General features: G+C 38.1%; 1 protein-coding gene across 3 annotated transcripts in view; it reads left to right on the top strand.

Moving 5' to 3' along the window:
* Nucleotides 1-24,670, top strand: part of LOC131427652 (protein disks lost) — an 828,850-nt gene that overhangs the window by 749,082 nt on the left and 55,098 nt on the right. For all 3 annotated transcript variants that reach the window (XM_058591040.1, XM_058591038.1, XM_058591039.1), the window contains one exon: nucleotides 8,028-8,159. In XM_058591040.1, coding sequence (XP_058447023.1) covers nucleotides 8,028-8,159 — 132 coding nt within the window. The remainder of the gene's footprint in view (nucleotides 1-8,027; nucleotides 8,160-24,670) is intronic.

Raw genomic sequence — 24,670 nt, 5'->3', positions numbered from 1 at the left:
CTGATAAGTCTACTAGTTTCGATAATCTTACACTATACAAGTAAGGAGTGTATTGAAAAGTAGTTAGCAACATTGATTATTGAATAAAAAAGCGAAAAAAACATATTTTGACATCACTTTGGACTTGACATTCTTCATTAAATTCTACACAGTTACTTTGGACACCGTTTTGAAATTTCGTTGTACGTGACACCACTTTCTGAGCACCAAGTGTGCAGAATCTTCTTTCGCGTTTCCGGATCAATTCGACTCATCATTGAAACGATAAACCGTACCTAAACCAATCGATTGCACAGCTGTTATTGACATGTAAACAAACATGTCACCGCAAAACACGCTGCAAAAAGTTAAGCCATTTCAGAGTAATAACTGTTTGAATGTTGCTAACTACTTATCGATACCCTCCTTATATGCATAGAGTAGTGAACCTTTCAATTGAAGTACGATTTATACGAAAGAAAAGAAAAGGTGTCACTCTACAATTTACTATATTCACAATTTTATCGAATGATTGAAAGTTTGAAAGTAAAATATGGTGCTTTGAACAGCAGAATTTTGGATAACTAACCCCTGTAGAAAAATATAGCAACATAATTATAACACATTTCTTGTGTAATTCGGTGATTTGGAGTTTTTCGTGTCTTCCTATAATTATTAGATAGAAAAGAAAAGATAAAGAAGGAACGGTAGCTATGGATACAAAAGATTACAGAGAAAAAAATAGTCGAATCGCATGGATAATTCTTCATTTTGCAGTCCAATTATCGAATTGGACGGGAACTCGTAAAAGGGTTGAGTGGCGTTCATACCTGCCTTCCTTTTCTAAACAACATTCAATTCAATCTCCACCAATACCTTTACCGAGGATTTACGTTTGAGGACATTTTGCAAGAGATGATAGCCATATGTAATTATGAGCGTTTGCGGAAAAAGATATAATGGAGCATTTGGAAGCTTTTAGTACCATCATGTTATTGTGGCACCATTTGGCGAATGGGTCAAGCTGAGCTTGCAGAAAACGTGCATCTTCTAGTTCCTTTATTGGATGATATAGTTTGAAGTCATCAGCAAATGATAGTTTGAAACATTTCACGGAGAAGTTGAGATCATTGAGGTAGCGTAAAAATATAAATCGTCCTAAGTGGCTTCCTTGAGGTACTCCTGAACTAACAGTAAAAGGAACTGTTGTGAAGTTTCCTATTTTCACCGACATCTCGCGACCAGTAAGATATGAACGCATCCAATCCAGTAAAGCGCCACTACAGCTCAGTCTGTCGAGTTTAGCAATTGTTATTTGATGATTTATTTTATCGAATGCCGCTAAAAAATCTGTATAGATAGCATCAACCTGTAGATGCGATTGTAGAGATCGGATGATAAAAGATGTGTAAGCTACAAGGTTCGCAATTCACCTTTCTTCAAAACAGTCTCGTGAAAATATTTCATATCTTTTTATAAAATAATTTTAGACACTAATTTGGACTCATTTTAGACTACAATTGATTCGGCTTGGTTCGAGTAGTTCACAAGAGTATGCTTCAGTGCTTATGTCACATACTAGGCATCATTTCTCAAACCACGCACTTTTTTATTATTTAAAAGATATTTTATTCAGGCCTATTTGCGTACAAGCTTTACGTGGCCGATTTAGCTGAGTTTTTAGATAATTTTTTTTTGTATTGGATCTCGTTGTCACCCTTTTTCTAGGGGGAGAGGAGCTTCCATTTTCCTCCTGCGAGGACTGAGGGGCAGTTTGTTCGTGGTTCGTCTCGTCATCCATTGCCGTGGTATTTTGTTGTTGATTTCGTTGCTAGTTACTGTAGATGCGCCTTGTTGTACATTGTTTGCAGTTGCTGGTTGGTTGGATGGTAAGCTGTTAACTGCAGCTGGTGTACTTTGTTCTATAGGGGTTACATTGGATGGTTTCGTTGAAGGTGATACTTCCCTGTTGTTGGTGACTGTCACAGGTGTACTGGGGTTGCTTGGGGTTGGTGTGAAGGAAGCACCGTTGTCCTTTGGTATAGTTGTCTCCTTGTCCGGTTTATCACATGGCTTACCGTAGTGAACAGCTTTTTGGCAATATTGACATGTGGCCATCTGATTGTCATAGGTAACAAGTGATTTGCAAGGTATTCTTGTATCCTGACCGAATGTCACATAAGAAAGTACAGGCCTCCTCAAGCGCATGTGTAACAAACGTACGCTATTTAGAATATCGGGGAAAAAATTCATCCACTTTTCTTTTTCGATAGAGAGAATCTCTCCGTATTGGGAAATAGAAACCAAGCACTTGACATTTGCGTTACCTATTTGTATGAGAAGAGTGATGCTAATCTAAAAACACCCTTCTTAACCCTCTTAGTGGAATTTTCATAGATCTTAAAAATTACCATAGGGGGAAGTACATGAGATTTCCGAAATCAAAGTAAAATTTGTTTATGTTGCTAAAAGTCTTAGAATTTAAATTTAATTTAAATCCACTTTCTGGGACTTTCAGAAAACTCCAAAATGTTTCCAAGTCTCAGAAAGTCGATTTTTTTTAAATGTCTAAATTACTAAATCTCGACGTTTCATGCAATTCCAAGACTCTTAGCAACAAAAACAATTTTTCGATTTTCAGGAATATCATGTACTCCCTCCTATGGTGCTTGTTCAAGATTGAACATTTTCAAATTTCAACCGCCGAGCAGCACCCCTTACCCATATCCGATATCATATCATTTCTCCGGAACCAAAAGTCACAATCATTTAATGCTCGAACTTGATCAATGGCCCAATACTAGCTTTCAAACGAGCCTAAAGTTGTTGAAATCAGTTCAGCCATCTCTGAAAAAATTGCGCGGTAAAAAAAACAAATTATTTTGTCGGTTACGCCACTTATACCGTCATATCTCGTGAACGAGAAGTCACAGCCTTTTAAGCTTTCAACCGGGCTTAGGTTTGATAAAATCGGTTCAGCCATCTCCGAGAAACTTGCGCAATAAAAAACAACGCGTTTTGTCGGTTACGTCACTTATACCATCATATCTACGAAACCAGAAGCCACAGCCATTTGATCTTCGAACTTGATCAATGGCCTAACAATAGCTTTTAAACGAGCCTAGGATTGTTAAAATCGGTTCAACCATCTCCGAGAAACTTGCGCGGTAAAAAAACAACGCGTTTTGTCGGTTATGTCACTTATATCATCATATCTCCAGAACCAGAAGTCAGTCATTTAATCTTCGAACTTGATCAATGGCCCAATACTAGCTTTCAAACGAGCCTGAAGTTGTTGAAATCGGTTGATTGCGCGTTACAAAAACTCGTTAAAAGGTACACATACATACACGTACACAGATATTCTCCGATCTCGTCGAGCTGAGTCGATTAGTATATAACACTATGGGTCTCCGAGACTCCGTTCGATTGTCGGGTTTTCCAGCAATTCTAATACCTTTCTGTAGAGAAATTTTTCAAAAATGTCTTTAGCTTTGCGTTTTTCACGCGGATTTCCCAACTTACGCGGTTTTTTATTTTTTACGCGGTACATATAAACCCCCTTCCCCCCTCCTTAAAATTATCACATATTTTTAAAATCTATATTTTATCTATATTTTTATAAAAATAATTGTTAAAGAAACCAACTTTCTGCTAGTGTTATATACTATTCAACTCAATTCGACGAGATTGAAAAACGTGTGTGAGTGGACCTTTCAAATATATTTCTCTTCGCTCAAATTTTTCGGAGATGGCTGAATCGATTTTAGCAATCTTATTTTCGTTCGAAAGCTACTCCTGGAAGTTGAATCAAGTTCAAAGATCAACCGGCTGTCACTTCCGGCTTCGGAGAGGTATAAAGGCATAGGTGACATAACCGACAAAACGCGTTGTTTTTCTATACACACATATTTTTCAGAAAATATCCAACGATGAAGTTCAAATGTAGTATTGCTGATACTTTTGGTTTTGGCTGTCCCATATGCAAAGTACCCCCGCATATCAGTCCCATTCAGTGCAAATTTTAATAATTTCGTTTGTTTGCAATATTGGAATAGCAAAGGTGTATTACCGATGTTTCATGTAATAATATCATGATTTAGCATTAGGTAGCAAAAAAAAAAAAACGGAAATAAAATGTTGATCGTCTTTTTCTCGACATGCCGATTTTCCATATGGGAATGATATGCAAGTATGGGCAGTAAAACCGAAACAATCAGAAAATATGTGTGTTGACAGTCAGCCCAAATTTGTACCCGAAATTATCCTAAAGAAAAGAAACCATCAAGATCGCAACCAAGAACGACCACTCTCTTTCATCTCATTCAAACTGAGTGTTCCTGCCTTCCTGGAGCAGCAAATCACTATATCTGATTTCTGGCCACAGGGTGTTACGATCGCTCCTTTTTTAGAACGGAATCCCTTTCGGAACTTAGCAAGACCGCCTACAAATCATCCTATACATCTCGCACCGAGCTCAAATCGTCTTCTGTGAATTCAAGACTTTCGCAACAGGAATTTTCAAATTCAATCACCACGATCGTTTGTAACAGCTTCACGTCGAATCCGACAACCCTTCCACCGTCCATCTGCTCCGCACCCAACGGCACAAGTGAAACAAACACCAACGACGTTAGTATAAACTTCTATTATCAGAATGTCGGTGGAATGAACAGCTCTCTCTCTCTCTGATTACCATCTTGCTTGTTCTGATGGTGCATATGACCTTTATGTATTCACCGAAACGTGGCTGAATAGCAATGCTCTTTCGAAACAGATTTTCGGTAACCATTATACCGTGTATAGGCAAAACCGAAACGAGTTGAATAGTCGCAAACACAGTGGTGGTGGCGTTTTAATTGCCTGTCGATCGATTTTTGAATCCCGTCTTTTGTCCTTTTCAAGTGATGCAAATGTTGAGCAAGTTTGGATCGCTCTCGCTCTCGCAAATTACACACTCTATCTATGTGTACTTTACTTTCCACCTGATCGTGTGAATGATTTTGATATGATCAATCAGCATCTGAGCACTCTCGCTACAATAACTGACAAATTAAAATTTAATGATAGAATTATAATGGGGACGGGTATAGCGTGATGGGTAAGTCGATACCTTCCACGCAGCCCGCCTGGATTCGATTCCCAACCCCGAATATAGGGTCAGAAAGTGTTTTCTGGTTCGAAGAGGCGAATGACCTTAAGGTTAAAACCTCTATAATCGAAACAAAAAAAAAGAATTATAATATTAGGCGATCTCAATCTTCCCGGGATTCAATGGACTTACTGTTTGTTTCATCTGGTTATTTGTTTCCCGATGCTCTGCGTTCTTCTATTTCTCATACAACCTGGAAACTTCTGGATGATTACAACACAGCCGGCCCAGTTCAACTGAATAATCATTACAACAGCAACAACCGAATGCTCGATCTCATCTTTACCAGCCAAGAACTATCCAACAAGTGTTCATTAATTAATGCGCCCGTCTCGCTAGTAAAAACTTGTCGACACCATCCTCTCCTTATAATCAATATTTGTGAGAGTGATCCAGTTGTCTTTGAAGCAGTTGCCGAGGAAATTTATTACGATTTCAAGAAGGGTGATTACGCCGCTATGAATCATTTTTTTTCTGAGTCTGAATTGGAACTATTTACTTTCTGATAATGACAGTAATTCTGCTGCTCTATTATGGACGAATATTGTGTCATATGCTATTGACCAATTTATCCGAATTCCACTTTGAAACGTTACAAAACTGCCAAACGATCTGCACTAAAAAATTCGCTAAACGACCTTCATTACTTCTTAGATCACATTATGTTCATCTCAATAATCGCTACAAACGCCTGAACAAATCGCTTTATAGGAGACTGTACAACCTTACCATTCGCCGTTACCTCTGGAGTTCCTCAAGGAAGTCACCTTGGACCGTTTATATTTTTACTTTACCTCAACGATCTAAATTTTTCGATCAAGTGCATGAAACTATCGTTCACCGATAACTTCAAATTTTTTCATGTCATCAAATCCACAGCTGACGCAGAGTTCCTACAAGAGTAGTTGAATAATTTGACTAACTGGTGTAATATCAACAGAATGGTTTTGAACGCCTCCAAATGCTCCGTCATCTCTTTTAGTCGCAAACAGTCTATAGTCAGTTTCGACTATAATATTTTACAAATGGTTTTGGAACGTACATCGTCTGTGAAGGACCTTGGTGTCCTCCTGGACTCTAAGGTAAATTTCAAGGAATACATCGAGTTTACTATCTCCAAAGCCTCCAAGCTGCTAGGATTCATTTTCCGCGTTACTAAAGAATTCGATGATGTACATTGCTTGAAAGCATTATATTGTGCCTTAGTTCGCTCTACGCTCGAATACGCCTCTGTTGTCTGGTCACCGTACTACCAAAACGAAATCCAACGCATTGAAGCAATTCAACGGAAATTTGTTCGATTTGCTCTGCGTCGGCTTCCTTGGAGAAACCCTTGGAATCTCCCAAGTTATTATGCCAGATGCAAACTGATTGACCTCGATTTTTTATCTGTCCGTCGCGACGTCAGCAAGGCTACTTTTGTGGCTGATCTTCTCCAATTAAGAATAGACTGCTCCGAGCTCCTACAGCTTTTACAAATAGATATCTATCGCCGTAATCTTAGAAACTATTTTTGTCTTAGGACCTCTTATGCTAAAACTAATTATGGTTATAACGAGCCTTTTGCCAGCATGTGCCGAATATTCAACCACTGTTCCAATTCATTCACCTTTAATCTATCACGAAACGTTGTCAAGAAATTGTTCCTAGGGTTACTATCTAATTAGTTTTAGTTTTAGTTAGTTTAGAAATGCTATGTTTAAGTGAAATGTATCATTTGGATGATTGTAATCTGTTGATGCTAAAGATGAGGAGGTTTTATGCCTGTTGGAGAGCAAGTTTGACAGAAACTAACTCCACCGGGCTTTTCCCTGCTTCAAATGAACAAATAAACAAATAAACAAACTGTTCGGATGAAACTGTTTGAATGTAATTTTCACACCACTAAGTAGATTAAGAAGAGGTTTGTAGCTAAATTTAATTATTCAAGTACTCTGGTAAATGCTGTACCTACTAATTAAATAAATGTCATTGTGTCTCTAAAAACAATTAACACTACAAAACTAGTATATCTATGGAACAGGAAACACAAGAAATATATTTGTCTAACGGTCTTCTTCAACAGTACAGGTTTTTCCAACACTTTTCAAGTCCAAAGGAAGCAGAACCAACGTAGAAAACGAAATCAAAGATTTTCCGAAACAAATGGTTCTATAAAAACTCTTCATTAAAATGACAAATCGACTCACCGAGTCTCACTTGTTGCGGCAAAAGGGGGCCTGATTCGGAGAAAGATAGCACCCACACTAGCGCAAACCAGTGTTGTTATGGCGGTGCGACTGCGACTCTTTTGCGTTCGTATAAGTCGGCTTCCCGTATCCGTATTACTCTTTGCCACAACCACTCAATTTTCCCGTCAGCCAGACTGCGTCATTACCACTACAACTACAATCAAAGCAAAACGGGAAAATACGCCATTTGTACGTTCGATGCTGCCGCCGGGTGGGTTGGGTGGTTTTACTGAAAGGTGGCCAGGTGTAAGATTTCTGTGGGCAAGTATCCACCCCACCCGGAAGAGAGCACGGTGGCGAGTAAATTATAATCGATTTCATTTCCCAAGTCGTTCAGCTTCTGACTCCTGGACTGATCTCGAACAAAGAAGACGAGACCGAATTTTGTTTTCAATTTCGTTTTATATCCTTTGGTAAGCACCAAGCGTCAAGGGAATGGGAAATGGTTCGTTTTTTGTAGTTGTTGTTGTTGTTGTTGTTGCTATTCTTCCTAGGCCATACTGTTGAGAGATTCGCTTTCGTGTTGCATGCAGGATAGGCTCCCGCACCGTCCAGAGATGTTTTATGGCGCCATTGCACGCAATCCTTACTCTTGAGCTCATTTCTATTTCATTCCCTTGTCCTTCGTTTATTTTTATTTTTTTTCCTTTCTCTCGATACAACAGGTTCGGCCGGAATCGACGACAACAATGCGTGTCCTGGCGAAATTTATCGGCTACATCATCTCAAGGCCATTCAACTTCGATAGCTGCAGGAACACAACGGTGGAAAATCGGCAAATCGAGCTTCGTAATGTGGTAAGTTACAGGTTTTTATGCTCTTCTACGAAAATACGGAACCCAGGTAATGCCACGCGATGTTGATCTAGTAAAAATAAACCTCTTTCATCGAGTTGACTTTGGCACTGGGAATGGATGTTGTATTCCAGCAATTTCACGAATCATTGCTTTCAGTTCTTGGTAACAGTTTATTAGCTGCTTGCAAGTGGAATCTTAGTCCAGTTCGAGTTGATAAATGAAGGTACAGGTATTCACCGCATTATTATAGATTGTCTCTTATCAGACACAGTTCAGATGTCTGTTTCACGATTTATTCGCTTATTTTCGATGTTTTAACCTGGTTTAGGACCAAAATTGATGCTCTGATCTCGAGCTAGTGTGGTCGGTATTCGTAACAAATTTAAAAAAGTTGCGAAAATCATGGCTGGGGAAAACAGCGGGTTGATTTATAAAATCTATCACCCCTAAACACTGTAAGACGTATGTTAGATACTCTGAACAAACACAAATTTTTATTCATTACGTGATCGAAAAATAAACATATTAGAAGAAAATGAAAATTTGTTACTCTGCAAGATTTTTCTGGAATTAAATACCAACCAATGATGAATACAACGACTTTAGACGGGTAAGCATGTGAATTCTGCCCTCCAGAGGGATTTTATTTGTACCAATTAAAAAAGTTTTAACCTCAAGGACATTCGCCTCTTCGGGCCAGAAATACTTTCTGACCCTAGGTGTGGGGTTGAAAATCGAACCCAGGTGGACTGCGTGAAGGGCATAGACCAAAAGAGAATACATATCGTTATACCATATTTGAAAGAGCTTGGCCCGGAGACAGTTTCCCCAAAATCTCAACCTTACAACTGTCATATTGACGGAGCTGAGGTAGCTTTCATTTGATTTTCGAAGCAACCGGAATTTGAAAAAAAATCAGTGATGTTTTAGGCATTGTCAGGAAGGTTTAGAATATTGTTCATGTTTTTTGCGTGTAAAATACTTTGAAATTTAATTTTGAAGCATGTTTTTCACACTTCTATTTTGTAACACTTTTTTTATTTTTTCATTTCTATTTTGTAACACAGCATTTTTTAGAAATACTTAATTTTTGAACGCGTTAAAGTGCTTCAGTTCCATTTCTTTTAAATATGGAAAACCGCAATTTTTTAATTTTCTATCAGGTGTGCAACTTTGCTTCCGCCGTTTTATTCCAAAATTAAAAGCTTTATTGCGAAAAAGTCCCATCTTTTCGGCAATTTTCGGATCCGGCTCGAAAAAAGGAGTCCTCTTTTGACGCTATCCATGAAGCAATCCATTTTTCCAACTCTTCGAAAGATTGAAAATATTGATCTGCCAGGCCGTGTGCCACCGAACGGAATAGGTGGAAGTCAGAAGGGGCGACATCTGAGGAATACGGCGGGTGGGGCAAGACTTCCAATTTAAGCGTTTCCAGGTACTTTTTGACCACTCTTGATATTGTGGCCGCTTTTCTTTTAGCGCGCGACTACGGCGCATCAGTTGCTTTCGGTAGCGATCTCCTGTGACGGTTTCACCCGGTTTTAAGAGGTCGTAGTAAATGACACCGAGCTGATCCCACCAAATACAAATCATAACCTTGACGCCGTTAATATTCGGTTTTGACTTCGACGAAGTAGCATGCCCGGGCTTTTAGCATGATTTTCTGCGTTCAGCAATATCGTATCGAACCCACTTTTCATCACCGGTTACGATTCGATGTAAAACCCCTTACGATTTTGTCTGTGAAGCAGTTGCTCACATACAAATAGACGGCGCTCGAAGTCCCTCGGTTTCAACTCGTACGGCACCCAGTTTCCTTCTTTCTGAATCATGCCCAGGGCCTTGAGACGTGTTGAAATGGCTTGCTGACTCACTCCCAACGGTTCGGCAAGCTCTTCTTGGGTTTGGTACGAATCTTCATCAAGCAATGCTTCTCTTCATCTTTGAAGGTTATTAAAACGTTGAAACCACTCTCGAGACGTTCTTTTCCTCAGAACAGAATCACCGTAAGTTTCTGAGAGCATTCGATGCGCTTCAGCTGCTATTTTTTTTCGAATTGTAACAGAAAAGTAAAACTTCCCGCAAATGGCAAAAGTTGGGCACATAAACAGACATTTTCGAGCGTGAATAATACGAAAACAAGAACAACTGTCACTGAAACGGCGATGACAATTCGTTAGGCACTGTACACACTCACTTTAAAGGAATTGTCATCTATGTATTTTGACCAGCCTCAGCCGGTACAGCCACCTATCGGAAAGCGGCGAATTGTAGACCTGATAAAAACAAATAAACATTCAACCATGTGTCTCCATTTAAATAATAATAGAAGGAACCGCATAGCGCTTAACTACTGGGACTAAGGCTGCCGATCATCTTATGAATTATTTTAATTTTTAGTTAAAATATGACAGTCATGCAGTTATTTTATCGTTGTCAAAACTAACCCTGCTCGAAAGCAATTTGAAATTCATAGTTCAGATCTTCAATAAAAATTTCTTCTGCGTAATTTCTTTTTATTCTTTTAGTCAAAAAATAACCAAAAAACAGTTTATTACATTGTCAAAGGAAATAAGTTTATCTCGAAGTTCTTCTGACGTTCGCTGTATTGCAATTATTATAGGGGAAGGTGTTCGGTTGCCGGCACCCCACCGTAACTTTTGACAAAAAGCAGATAGCATCATTCCGACAAATGTCATATGTGTGTAATAGCAGCACGTTCTTTTTGTGCCAAAAACCGAAGCAAACAGACGCTTGTACTTTTTGCTGCGCTTAATACAAATTTTAATTGCGTAAAAATCAACAGAAAAGTTTTGTATGACTTTTTTTTTATTGTATCATAAATTGAAAAGCATCAATCGAAAAGGTAAGTGGATTGAATAGGTGAAATCGATCTATTTCGTGATTTAATACCGGATGCTATCAAAATTTTCGCAACCAAAGTTTTTTTTCGTCATTTTCATTTTTCTACCGATTTCGGTTACCGACTCCCCAAGGTGTTCGGTTACCGGTACCACATTTTTTCGTCAAATCGCGAAAAATGGTCAGTGATTTACAGAGATGCCACGTCTGCAAATTTGTCTGTAAATAATCAAATTTCTTACACGGAACACCCGAAATTAGCTTTGCGCCTAATTCGTATTACTGTTTTTGAATTAGTTGATTTTAACAACAGAGTTTCCAAAATAACTACAAAATTAGTTACAATTGAGAAGTTACTTTGCTGAAAAAAACTCTTATTTTTAGAGAATGTGTTTAGTTGGCGAATATCCTGGACACAAACCAGCAATCTTTCAATCCAACACGAAATTCTCATTGACAACTAATTTCGTTATCAAAATCAGAAAATTTGATTCTATTTATCTATCATCATCATTACTGAAGGACAGCACAAAGAAAACAAAAATGAAATTGGTTTTATTAACACGTTTATTAGCCAAAAACTCATGAGAAGTGTCAAAGCAAAACAATCCATTAAAAAGCGAAAAAGGACAGTCTTATTGAAACTGCTTGCAAATTGTTTTGTTGTTTTTCACAAGTGATATGATATTTCCATAGTTAAATTTCTTAACCGATATGTAAGAATGACGTGAACTCTTAGTGGAAAGTGTATTTATTCAGAATTTGTGCGCATTTGAAGCGATTGTGCGATAGTGAGTCTCGAATGTTGCACTCTAATTGTATATGTCAAATGATGTTCTTTGTATCTTCCAACCTTCCGGGTTGCGTCGTCTGGTGTACTTCTTGTATTCGGTTTATGTTTTCCGAGTGCTCAAAGTTTTCAATGAGGGAGTCGATTTCGCCAAGTCGAGTGAAGAAAGCAGCGATTTTGAAGAAAAATTTTCAAAAAGAAGTTTATGTTTCGCTTATGTCTTTTTCTCCAATACAACATAGTATTTATATCTGCCAATATAGAAATTTTTTTTCGGTGGTAGTGTGCCATCTAGTGGCTAGTAGTCATTACGGTGTTAACATTTTCTCGGTGACAGAGCGTCATATAGCTGCAAATTGCAGAAACCAATTCAACCATTTATGTTGGTTGAAAACATCGTTTTATTTCTCTAATTCAACTTAAAAATAAATTGAATGGAAATGAAGTGTGCCTTAGCTAAGAAATGACAGCACGATCAATTGGTGAATTCAACTAAAAAAATAGCCATTTCAACAAAAAACTCTAAATTAGCAAAAAACGATGTTTACCTTTTTTTATAAATATAAAATATAGGTATAGAATTCGCTCAAACTTTAGAAAAATTTTCCGAGGCCCGGAGGGCCGAGTGTTATATACCAATCGATTCAGCTCAACGAACTAAGCAAATGTCCGTGTGTGTATGTGTGTGTCTGTAGTTATACCAAGTTTTATGTCAAAATTTTAAGTTTTTTGGCAATATCTGTCACAATTGACCTTGAAAACAGAATATTATTTTAGACTTAGATTCCGCACGGTAATATCTACCCAACAAGCCATAGATTGTCAAAATCCGTCCATTTTTAACGGAAATATCGATATTATTGTGTAAGCGACTATTAGCCATATTCCAGTAGTAAGAGTTTTGAGCGCTGAATGACAAAGTAATATCTGGGAGCACGTGGAACACGATTTCTAATATAATTGCTTCTAAGTACCAAAAAGACTGGGTACAGTATACTTTATCATGAAATTTTGCCTCGGACCGATTTTTTTTTCGAGTTAAAAGCAATTACATAATTATAATGATTTAAACTACTCACAGAAATAGATGCTGGAAGAAAATCTAGGAACCATACAAGATTAAAACAAAAGATCTTAAAAAACATCTTGCTTTTCAGTCAGATCTAACTTCCTGTTTAGGGGATACAGAGTAATTAGTATAAAAATGTCCATTTCACATAAATTTATCAGGTTTATCGGGTTTGTAGATTTGGATAGTCGATTACCAAATAAACTTATTTCAGTTTTAGCGGTATTCAGTTTTCGATTCGGAAGGAACCCACAAATTTAATTCGCACTACGATTTCTCAAAGATGTTTACACTGATTTTCAAACATTTTGAAGTAAATGTAAACTATACAGCTCCTCAGGTGAATTAATCTGACTTCGGTTACACCGATTCCAGTAATGAATCGTTTCTCAAAGCTCAATCGTTTTCTCAAAAATATCAAATCGAGTTGAAAAAAATCAAATCATAGGATTTATACTTCCAAACAAAATTAATTATTATTATCCGGTACTGACTTCCGATTCTGGAATTACAGGATGAGTTATTAAAATTCAAACCGATATAGAAGATGACCATCCCAAAAAGCTTCAACGTTGGACTCAAAACTATTGCAATTTATTCGTCATATTAATTTATGGCCATACGAATCGTTTTGGTTTATGCTGGGTCCGGAATATCTGCTCTGGATGTACCGTAAATGATGACGAAAAACTCTAAACTGGAACTTACTTCGACATTTAATGGAATGTTCAACCGATTGTCACACGTTTAGATTCAAATTTAATCCGATTTGCAGTTTAGACATCACAGAGTAATGAGTGATTAAAATCTCAAACTGCAGCTTGAAACGACGATCATTGAAATAATGTCATGAGAACTAAAACACCGAAGAATATTCATGCAAAAGCACAAAATGCGGATCGATAAAAAAAGGTATCTTCTTACTGCTAGGTGGATTAAGCACGTTTTTTAGTTGTCTCAAAAAATAACTAACTAAAATCAGAAAAGCAACTATTTTTTTCGCCAAAATGCTGATTTCGGTCTTTCCGTGTAATTATGAAACTAACGGTGCTACTACAAACTTGCAGCAGATCTTCAATATAGTTTCATCGGGACTCGATTTCCATCTGTCACGCCGTTCCATACGATCAATTTTCTCAACATACTTTGAAATAATCATTAGGACTAAATTATGTCTGTTGTAATGTTGTCCGATGTATTAGCAAAAAATGTTTTTCAAGTAGCAGTAACTTTATGTCTGCCTAGCGGCTTATGTTGAGCCGTCAAATCACGCTAGCAGTTGAACCTAAACTGCTTCGCCCTGATGAATCAAAGACGAAACGCAAAATCAAATCAATAAATAAATTACCAAAATCAATAAATTAAACGGTCCTTTTCAGGCCATCTGAAGCTCTAGTTTTGAAAAAATATTTCGCAAAGATTCAAAATTCAAAACCTATTTTGGCACAAATTTTGACAATATTTGTGTACTTCTAGCCTCAGAAGTAGGCATGAAGTGTGTCTAACAAATTTCATCTGAAAAACCTTAAATCTAGTGTTCCTATAAACAAGGATGGCTTTTATGGTATCAAAGAACGTTCACTGGCAACTCTTCAACGATTGAATCAGTGCCATCAAAGAGAGTTGGAAATCATCGCAACAACAAAAACCCGGCATGGCTCATTTAACATAGAATCGACACCAGTGCGAGAGCGAATTTCTCTCGATGACATTTCTGAGAATCAAAGGTTAGCACGCTGCTGTGGGGATCTTCTCTGAAGCAACAAACGGTCGCTTATTCTCGTTTCGCGATCCGATTCTATACAGGCAGTTGATAATTGCGATAGAATCATTTTACTATTGCCGCTTATTCTAACTATGTGCATATAATCTTTGTATAAGTTGTGTCTATGAAAATGTATGTGAATGCTCCACACAAGGGTTTTGAAATATTGTCACCTAGTATGAGAATCATCAAGTTGAATCATCGACTCGATTTTCTGCGATAATTGTCAACTTGCGATTCTCTCTTGGGAAATTCCACACAGCAACGATCATTATCAGACTGTATTTTTTTTTAAGGGCCGAGAAATACTCAGAGTATGAAGTGGAGCGAAGGAGTGTAGAAAAATTCTCTCACGGTTCATGCATTGAGAGACTCGAGTTCTTGTAGCATCTTCTACCGGATTGAAAATATCGTATACAATATAGATAGCAATATAGCAGCTTCTGTCAAATTTTCGGCAATCACCAACACTGCCTATAAACATAGAAAGGCCCCTGCCATGCTACAGCTTTCAATTCTGGTGTTAACCGCGCAAGTGAACGGTATAACGGTCTTAATCTTAAATATATGGTGCTGCATTTTACGATAGTCTATCGCAAAGAATCGTTGAACATAATTTAACGAAGGGTTGCATCATTTGTTGAATTTTAAAACATTCCAGTTTTATAATTTCAAAAATGTTTTTTTATCTACATTCCGAAGTGCCAGAATTCATTTCAACTTAATTTGGGGAACTTTCGACTGGATTTTTAGGAATGTTCAGTTATTTAGTGGCTTGCCAGCCAATAGTGGATTGAAACGAATTATTTTGTTTTCACATTAAAACAAAAATATTCGTTTTAATCCATTATTTACTGAAAAACCACTGAATAACTCAGTATTAATTTCAACGCGAACAGAACGGTTTACTTAAATTAGTAAATACTTATGGAAAAGACGCCCAGTCGTTGAAATTTAAACGCTGCTACCGTTGAATGTGCGAACGGTAAAATGCCTTCATTCTTCTCCATAATAGATCACGCTGTGGGTTTCAAAACTTTCTAATTATCATATGAAGGCAAAGTATGTGGTATTATTTATTGAAGAAAAAATCGGAATCTGCCTCCGTCACCACAGGAAAGGACAATGAATGATAAACCCGGAAGATCGTAGCATTTTCAATTCAATTAATTTTCGAAAAAGTTCAAACAGCTCCTGCCAAACTGACTTCTAATCCGCCCTAACACCCTTCCGAAAATCTAAACCTTCAGTCTCGGGCACATACTGATGATGGCCGCCTCATTCTCCCCAATCTGCTGCATTCCATGTGCTCAAATTGAATTCTTTGTCTCGCTTGAAGCCACCGAGATATCTCCGGAAAAATGGGAAAAGTGGCTTGAGTGACCGGTTAACCAGTTGATATAGAAAAGCACCGCAGTTTTCTCCCGTTTACACCGCAGAGTCTCCTCTTCGGTACCAAATTTTGAACCTCCGCGAACGTCCAGTTTGGGAAGCTAGTTGGATGCAGCGGCACAAAAGAATATTCCTCCCGATAGCTGCTGCATATACACACACCTTCCCGTAGCATTTACTTACATAGACTTCCGCGTTTCCCGTCGATGACGCTCGTCGTTCGTTTCTCTGCTGCTACCATCCTGACCGTGGGTGGAAAGATGTTTTCGGTGTGAGACTGTCAGCTTGTCTGAACCGCGTCAGACGTCTACCCATACATACTCGTGGAAAAAAGGACGTGTCGAGGGTAAATAATAATAATGCAATTTTCTCATCCCAGCCTCCAACCTGCCTGCAGAGTTTCGCTCAACCCACACAAACCGTTGCTTGCTGCCGCTTACACACACTAGGATACTTCTCATGAGTTCCAGCATCATTCGATGACGATTGCTGATGATGGTTCTCAACATGGATTTCCGGTTCAGACAGTCTTAATTTGTTTCGAGTTAAATTCAATTATGTCCGGTATGTGTTTTTCGTAGACATGGTAATTAGTTTCCTGTCTGCTGTAAATCACCATTGAATCGGAGTTTGTATGAAAGGACGAAGTATTTGTTGTTGAAAAAACATCATCAATCATATCATATCGATAAGCAAAAGTGGCGCACATGGCAACAGATTCAACACAGACGTGGCCCGTCTACTCACACTAGTCCTCGCTTTGCATTCACCGGAAACACAAACACCAACCCAAACCATGCTGTTTGTGCCGGAGATCGACGAGAGATCCTAGCGAACACAAAGAGCTTTTGGAGTGAAAACAACCGCGTTTTCTCTAGCTCACCCGGGTTTTCTCCAACCTTGAAAGAGGGAACCGTTTCCATTGTACACGCTTGTTGCGCATAATCGAAATTCAATATTAATGTGGAAACTTTTCGAAACTCTCCACCCAACCTCACCGTCAACTCTGGCAGCCTCACCGTCCGATGGGTTCTCTTCCTTGTGTTAAACTACTGGCAGTTAAACCGGGGAAATACAGGCAGAAAGCATTGGAGCTCAGTGACGGTTCTTTGTGTACTGGTTTCCGGCTTTGCCGGGCTCTGGTTCGAGCTCTCGTGGAGGTGCTCTTTGTTGTCTGAGACATTTTCTGTTGCTTTTTTGATCTTCCGGGTATAGTTTTGCGTAGCAGGGTGAACTAGTAAGTGCACGGCTTTCCACATAGTATGAGTGCAGCCGATACCTGGGCTCCGGATTGAACGAGAACATTATCATACTTGTCAACATTGACAAAGTCCGGCTGAGGTACGCGCTGCGCTGCGGTGGGTGGATGTTATGGCTGAGAAAATGGAGATTTCCTTTTTTTGTCTAACAGTAGGAAAATATTCGGTGAATACTGGCGGTGCTTTTATGCTGCCCGTAGTTTTTTTTTGTATGTCGTAGGCGGGTAACATTATCTTCATCTGAGTAGAAGATTGTACTTTCATGCAACCACTGCACAGTCGAATCAACAGGAATATAGGAAATAAAACCTACACACCCTTCATTTGAAAGATTTGTGTATGACATCACGTCTACTGTTTATTTGCAACGTTTATTCTTCACTTGTTGAAATGATATTCAAAGCAAGAGAAGTAACGCTTCAAAATTTTGCTCATACATTGCGAAAATCCGAACTATTCACACGCAAAATCGGCAAAATTATTGTATGTAGCCAAATAATCTGCCACGGACATAAATCGCAAACATAAAAACTTAATCGTAGTCGCAACAATGTTTGGTATTTTGTTGAAAGTATTACATAGAATATTTCCAGAGATACACTGATCGACAGTAACATACATAAAAGAAGAGATGCTCCACTGCTGCCTTGAGTCCGACTGTTCTCCTTATCGGAAATCTAAAAAACCATGCATCATTTTATTCGTTGTACTTGATATTATGTTTGGAACTAAAATTAAGACAAAAAATCTAGAAACTAATTTTCTTTAAAGTTTCAAACAAAAAAAATTGTTTCCCTGTTTTGGTCTAAAAAAAGGTAACGAAGCAACCTTAATTCTTTTAGTTCAGTTTGAAGCTGTACATGTACTAAAGAAGTTGTAAAAATTAGAGCAGAATCAGTACTATACTTCGAGATATTATGGCAGTAAAAAATCGTGTCTTGAGAAAAACGCGTTCGAAAGTTAAGCGGATCAAGCAGACACCGCATAACAACACGTATTCTAGCGCGCGTAACTTTTCAATTGTTTCAAATAAAAAAAATCCATTCGGCCACTTTTCCTGACACATTTAAGACACGATTTATAAAAAAATAAAACCATCATTCCAACATTCCAATACCACTTTTGAAGAACGATTTGTCTTTTGCTTCAAAACAGGCCTCAGTTTCAGCAATAACCTCATTATTTGTGCGAAATTTCTTACCGGCGAGCATTATTTTCGGGTCTGCGAACAGCCAGTAGTAATCTGGCGAATACGGTGGATGTGGTAGCAATTCGAAGTTCAATGTATGTAGTTTTGCCATTGTTTTGAATGACTTCTGACACGGTGCGTTGTCTTGATGAAACAAAAATTTTTTCTTTGCAATTTCAGTTTTTAAACGCTATACAATAATCGTTAAATATTACATCATGCACATCTCAAAATACTGAGGCTAGAACCTTCCCAGCCGATTGTTGTGCTTTTGGGCGCTTTGGACGACATTCACCAGTTGCTGTCCACTCAGATGAAGATCGTTTTGATTCCGGAGTGAAGTGATGAATCCATGTTTCATCCATTGTCACATATCGATGCAAAAATTCCAGTTTGTCACGTTTAAACGCGGGTAAACACTGCTCAGAATTATCAACACGTTCTCGTTTTTGGTCAACAATGAGCAAAGGCGACACCCACTTTGAACAGAGCTTTCTCGTAATCAAATACTCATATAATATAAAGCCAGCATGTACTTTTGATATCTTTACGATGTCAGCTAACTCACGCATCTCCACTTTTTGATCATTCAAAACAATTTTGTGTTTTTTGCCTTTCTCATATAGAAAGGTTATGCAATCACTTGAAAAACCGACCAGTGAAAATTGGCCCGGAGGGCCAAGTGTCATATACCATTCGACTAAGTTCATCGAGTTGAGCAATGTCTCTGTGTGTGTGTGTGTGTGTGTGTGTGTGTGTGTGTGTGTGTGTGTGTGTGTGTGTGTGTGTGTGTGTGTGTGTGTGTGTGTGTGTGTGTGTGTGTGTGTGTGTGTGTGTGTGTGTGTGTGTGTGTGTGTGTGTGTGTGTGCGCATGCATGTGTGTGTATGTGTCAAATAATCTCACTAGATTTTCTCGGAGATGGCTGAACCGATTTTGACAAACTAGGATTCAAATGAAAGGTCTTCCGGTCCCATACGGAATTCCTGAATTTCATGCGGATCCGACTTCCGGTTCCGGAATTATAGGGTAAAGTGTGTTCAATATTGTACACCGTCACTTAAACCGGCGAAACAAAAAACGTAAAAAAAATTCTAAACTGGTCTCAAAACTACACAAATCGATGGTCATTATCAGTAGGCAACTAAACAAACTGTTTCCGGCTATCCTGGTTTCCGGTATCCGGTTCCGGATTCCAGAAAGTACATATAATAGTGAACCCATTTCGTTTACGCAATCAAAGCACTGTTTTATTCTGTATGTTATGCATAAACAATCTCTTGGTTTCTTTCAAAACTCGAAGAGAATTTTTTCGAATAGAATACCACAATATTATATGTACATGAGAAAGACATCATTACACCACTAGGTGGATTAAAACAGGTTTTTTTAAGTTGGTGCTACTGCCTCATTTGGACGTGCGTTCTGTATCAAAGGTGTCTACGAACACGTTTGGAATCAGCAAACCAACCAGTTTTGATGTTGTGTTTTAGAATTTAAATACGAACTGCTTGGAAAATCACTTTTAAAAACAAACTCTATGTCGAATTCTTGCAAATACCGCGGAATGGTTTTTCCTTTTTTGTCAAAAATTATAAAAGAATAATATTAAAAAAAATTATTTAGGTGAATCAATACAGTTTGTGTTGTTATATCTATGAAACGAATTAATCAAAGTCAAAGTTGGTTCCAACAGTCGAATTTATTTTTCGGTTTACGCTAGCTCCCGGAGTATTATTCTAACAATAACAGTCGCATCAAATGTGTAAGAGCACATTCAGATATATTCATGCAAAATGTAACGTTGATGTTTGTCAAATGAAAAGTGCTTAGTCTTTTATGATGTCAACTTCGGTTCATGAAGGGGAACGAGTATAGTGTGATGGGTAAGTCGATGCCTTTCACGCAGCCAGCCTGGGTTCGATTCCCAACCCCGCACATAGGGTCAGAAAGTTTTTCTGGCCCGAAGAGGCGAATGACCTTAATGTTAAAAAAAAAACTTCGGTTAATTATCTTTATGTTATCAAATGATTTAGAAGATCGTAAGACCGTCAATTCTGATCGGTATACCACCATTTGTTTGCCAGAAGTTTTTCGTTTGTTTTAAGGAAAACAAACGTAAGACGCAAAATCATTCTTCATCGCGATAATGCAAGATCTCACACATCGGTTCAAACAACCGAATATTTGAGCACCGAAAACGTCGAATTGATGGACCACCCGCCGTATAGTCCTGACTTGGCACATAATGACTTATATTTGTTCCCTTCCGTTAAGTATAAACTGCGTAAAGAGCAATTCAATACTCCTGAGGAAACGTTCAAAAACTATGTTTTGGGGGCGAAAAAAATGTTATGATAATTGGTTCAAGTGTATGCATCGATCATTTATTTTGGGGGGAAATATTTCGAATAACAATAAAACCATTTCCGATCAAATATAAACTTTATTTTTATGCTAAATACATAAGTAACAGCCTCGTACAGGATGACAGTTTTTGAAAAGTAATATGCACCCAATCGGTTGATAATTGTCGAAACTACTCAATCATTTCAATAACCCAATTCTGATGGCACAAATTGTACTTACACTAATATATACAGATTTCTATTGAGACGAGCTGAGTTAAAAAATAAATGAAACTCCCTCCTTCTCATCAAGGTTATAAAATCGGCTTTCATATGCAGAAACAAAAAATAGACAACACTAATTAAAATGAGTTTACCGTTTTTATACAAGTGCAAGTTTTTTTTTATGATAATTTTGATGAGCACTTTTCCGTACCCGAATCCGTTTAGATAATCACAAAAACAAACAGATATTTTCGGTAGCCCTCTTTCCAACAATTCAGAAATAGACAAAGCTTTCCGCTTGAAAGCCCCACAATCACCATCACCGCCACTCGGCACTTGTGGTTCTGGAGTAAGAGCAGGCAAACAAAAACTTGATGACGTTCCAGATGCTTCCCTTCCAGGCGAACGCGCCTAAATCAGCCCACCTACACACGGCACCGATGCGACGGTAGGATTGCCTTCATCAGTGGCAATGATAAATTACGCAGTGCACAACAGGAAACCGAACAAAGCGGGAGCATTTCCGTTCGTAAAGACCAAAAGTTAACAATGGAATGATCTGCGACCGGCTGCTGCAATTGGCGGAAATGGTACGGAAGAAGTAAAGCAGCATCCAAACCAAGCCTGCGTGAATTCAATCAAGGAAGAGAAAAAAGAAAAAAAAAAAAGGAAAAAGCAAACGTCGAGCGATTCCAAGGAACCCTGGCCAGCCTACAACTGTTGATTTTTTGTGTTGTGCCATTCTTTGTCGTAACTTCCGGATTATACTGCGATTTTTTTTTAGCTGAAGCAAATATATTTCTATCGCTCATATTCAGTGTCCCGGGAAAACTTTTGTTGATTTATTTCAGGTGGGTCTTAAGGCCTTTCAAAAACCTATTTCGTTTGCTTTTTTCCGAACAATTTTGTTTGAATTTCTTGAATCTGGGGTTAAATTTCAAGAATCTAAGATTCTATAATATTTGGATAAACTTGCTGAATATTATAGTGAAATTTAGACGTTATGTAAATCAATTGTGTTGAGAATATAAGTGCACTACTCGAATCAAACATTTAATCAAAAATTGCTGTCAGTATAAAAACAGAATTGAAAGGCCATTTGGGACATATCATAACTTTATCCATCAACGTAATCTCCTTTCGGGCGTTTTGGACGAGGCTCACCAGTTGCTGTCCACTCAGATGATGATCGTTTTTATTGCGTAGTGAAGTGATGGATTCATGTTTCATCCATTGTCACATATCGACGCAAAAAATCCGGTTTGTTGCGTTTAAACATGGTCAAACACTGCTCAGAATCATCAACACGTTCTCGTTTTTGGTCAACAGTGAGCAAACGCAGAATCCGCTTTGAACTGAGCTGTCTCATGGTCAAATGCTCATGCAATGAAGCCAACACGTTCTTTTGATATCTTTACGATGTCAGCTAACTCACACAACTTATGTTTTCTGCTGTTACCGTCTCATTTGGACGCCCACTGCGTTCTGCTTTATCGGTGTCTCTACGACCACGTTTGAAGTCAGCAAACCAACGTTTTATTGTTGTTTCTGATGGAGCGGAGTTCCACAACTCTATGCAAGCCATTGTTTCGCCTGAACGGTATTTTTTCCCATCCAAAAAAAGTGTAAGATTAAAACACGAAATTGTTTTTTATCCATTGTTTTGAAAATAACAAAAGTAGCGTCACTCTTAACACAATAACCCACAAACTAATGAATAGAATTTCATGAAATTTCAATAGATGTCTATTGAAGGTTAGTTTTAACTAAAAAAAGGTCACTGCAATAAAACTAGCGCCATCTATGTGTTAGGCCCGGGACTTTTCAGCCCATGTGTCATATTTTTTTTATTCAATAATATAATATATTTTTAGGCACTCTGCTTAAGCTCTAAGATACCAAGGGTATTTTCTAATCTTAACTAATGATTAACTTAAAACTAGAATAGTATCATTAGATTATGTCGTCTCGGATATTCGAAAATCCAGCTTTCAGTTGGCGATCGGCAGTGGTCGGCGAATTGAATATTGCATGAGTCTTCCAGATGACATTGTTAAATATCTGTGGCCGCTTCCTTCGATTCGTGTGGGTCCGCGGGAAACACCCCCAGGCTACGAAGGCCCGCATGCTGGTCTTCGACCGGAGCGGTATTCCGTGGGCGGTGATGGTGATGTTACGGAAGAAAATGAAAAAAAAAGTAAATATTGTGGAGAACGAGGTAAAAAGGGGGTATGGAAACAATATGTCCGAAAACTACAGAGATCAAGTTAAAGTTAGTGACAAAAAAAAGATCTTGTTAGCTCCAATGAAGATGGTGGACCGGGAAGGGGATCGAGAGAATCGAGCGGATGTTCGTGTCGAACCTGTAGGTAGAGATTATACTTTCTAAGCGAGGAATAACACATTACACTTGTATAATAATGTGTTTGAGGAAATATATGAGAAGCATATATGGACTATACCGACTCGCCAACAAATCCCGAACCGGAACCTCAGTCCTGCTTAGTGAAATACTCATGTAGTGAAACATAACTTAGACGGAAACCCGATCGAACAATACTCCGTTCATGTTCAGACTGCGAATGATCAGTGTCCCATCTCAGATCTCACAATAATCATAATTTTCATGGTATTCTCGACAAATTAGGTCAGTTTTATATTTGAACCCTTTTGTTAGGAACATTTAAAACACCTTTCTCTCTATAAATACCTTCTTAGTAATCTCCAAATTTCATTTGTATATGTGCTTGAAACGTACTTCCGTACTTCCTCATCACAATCGATCTACAATACTTTTCTCTTCCATGGATATAATCACTTGCTACTTCCTCCTCTTTATAAAAATTTTATGACATCATGAATTGTTCAAAATCTTTCATCTGATAATGATTACTTATAAATTTAATTTTTTTCAAAAACCTCTCCTTCTAATCTAAATGTCGATTCTCTTCAAATTGACCCTCTCCCCCCATGTTAAGGACACTTCCTACACACTTTCCTCCCTGAAAATGTCCTAATAATCATTTCTGAAGAGCAAGAAGTATCTGTGCCAAGTGTGATAGCAATCCGTTCAGTAGTGTCGGAGTTATGCCGTTACATCCCTCTTTTTTAATGCACTTGCTACATTCACTCCCCATATCTATCATATCTAAGGTATGGAAAATGTTTGCATGATCTTCAAAAATTATCGATTCTTGTCAAATTTTATGAATTTTTTTTTCTTGGCCCCTCCTGTTAATAATACTTGCTACGCTTCCTCCCCTATAAAAATACCTTTATGACTATTTCTGAACAGCAAGAAATAACTGTACCAAATTTTATAGCAATTCGTGCAATAGTTCCGGAGTTATGCCGTTACAAACATTGCACTCCTTTTTTAAAGGCACTTACTACACCCTCCCTAACAGAATATTCTTATCTAAGTTGTGCAAAAAGTGTCTTCAAAAAGAACCGATTCTCGTCAAATTAGACAATATTTTTAATGACCACCTTTGTTAAGGACATTTGCTACGCTCCCTCCCCCCCATGGAAATATTCTTATAACCATATCTGAAGAGCAAGAAGTACATGTACCAGGTTTAATAGCAATCCGTTAAGTAGTTTTGAAGTTATGC

Source organism: Malaya genurostris, chromosome 2 (assembly GCF_030247185.1).
Source record: "Malaya genurostris strain Urasoe2022 chromosome 2, Malgen_1.1, whole genome shotgun sequence".
Classification (NCBI taxonomy): Eukaryota; Metazoa; Arthropoda; class Insecta; order Diptera; family Culicidae; genus Malaya; species Malaya genurostris.
The sequence above is the reverse complement of the archived record's forward strand: the minus strand, read 5'-3'. Positions and strand labels throughout refer to the sequence as shown.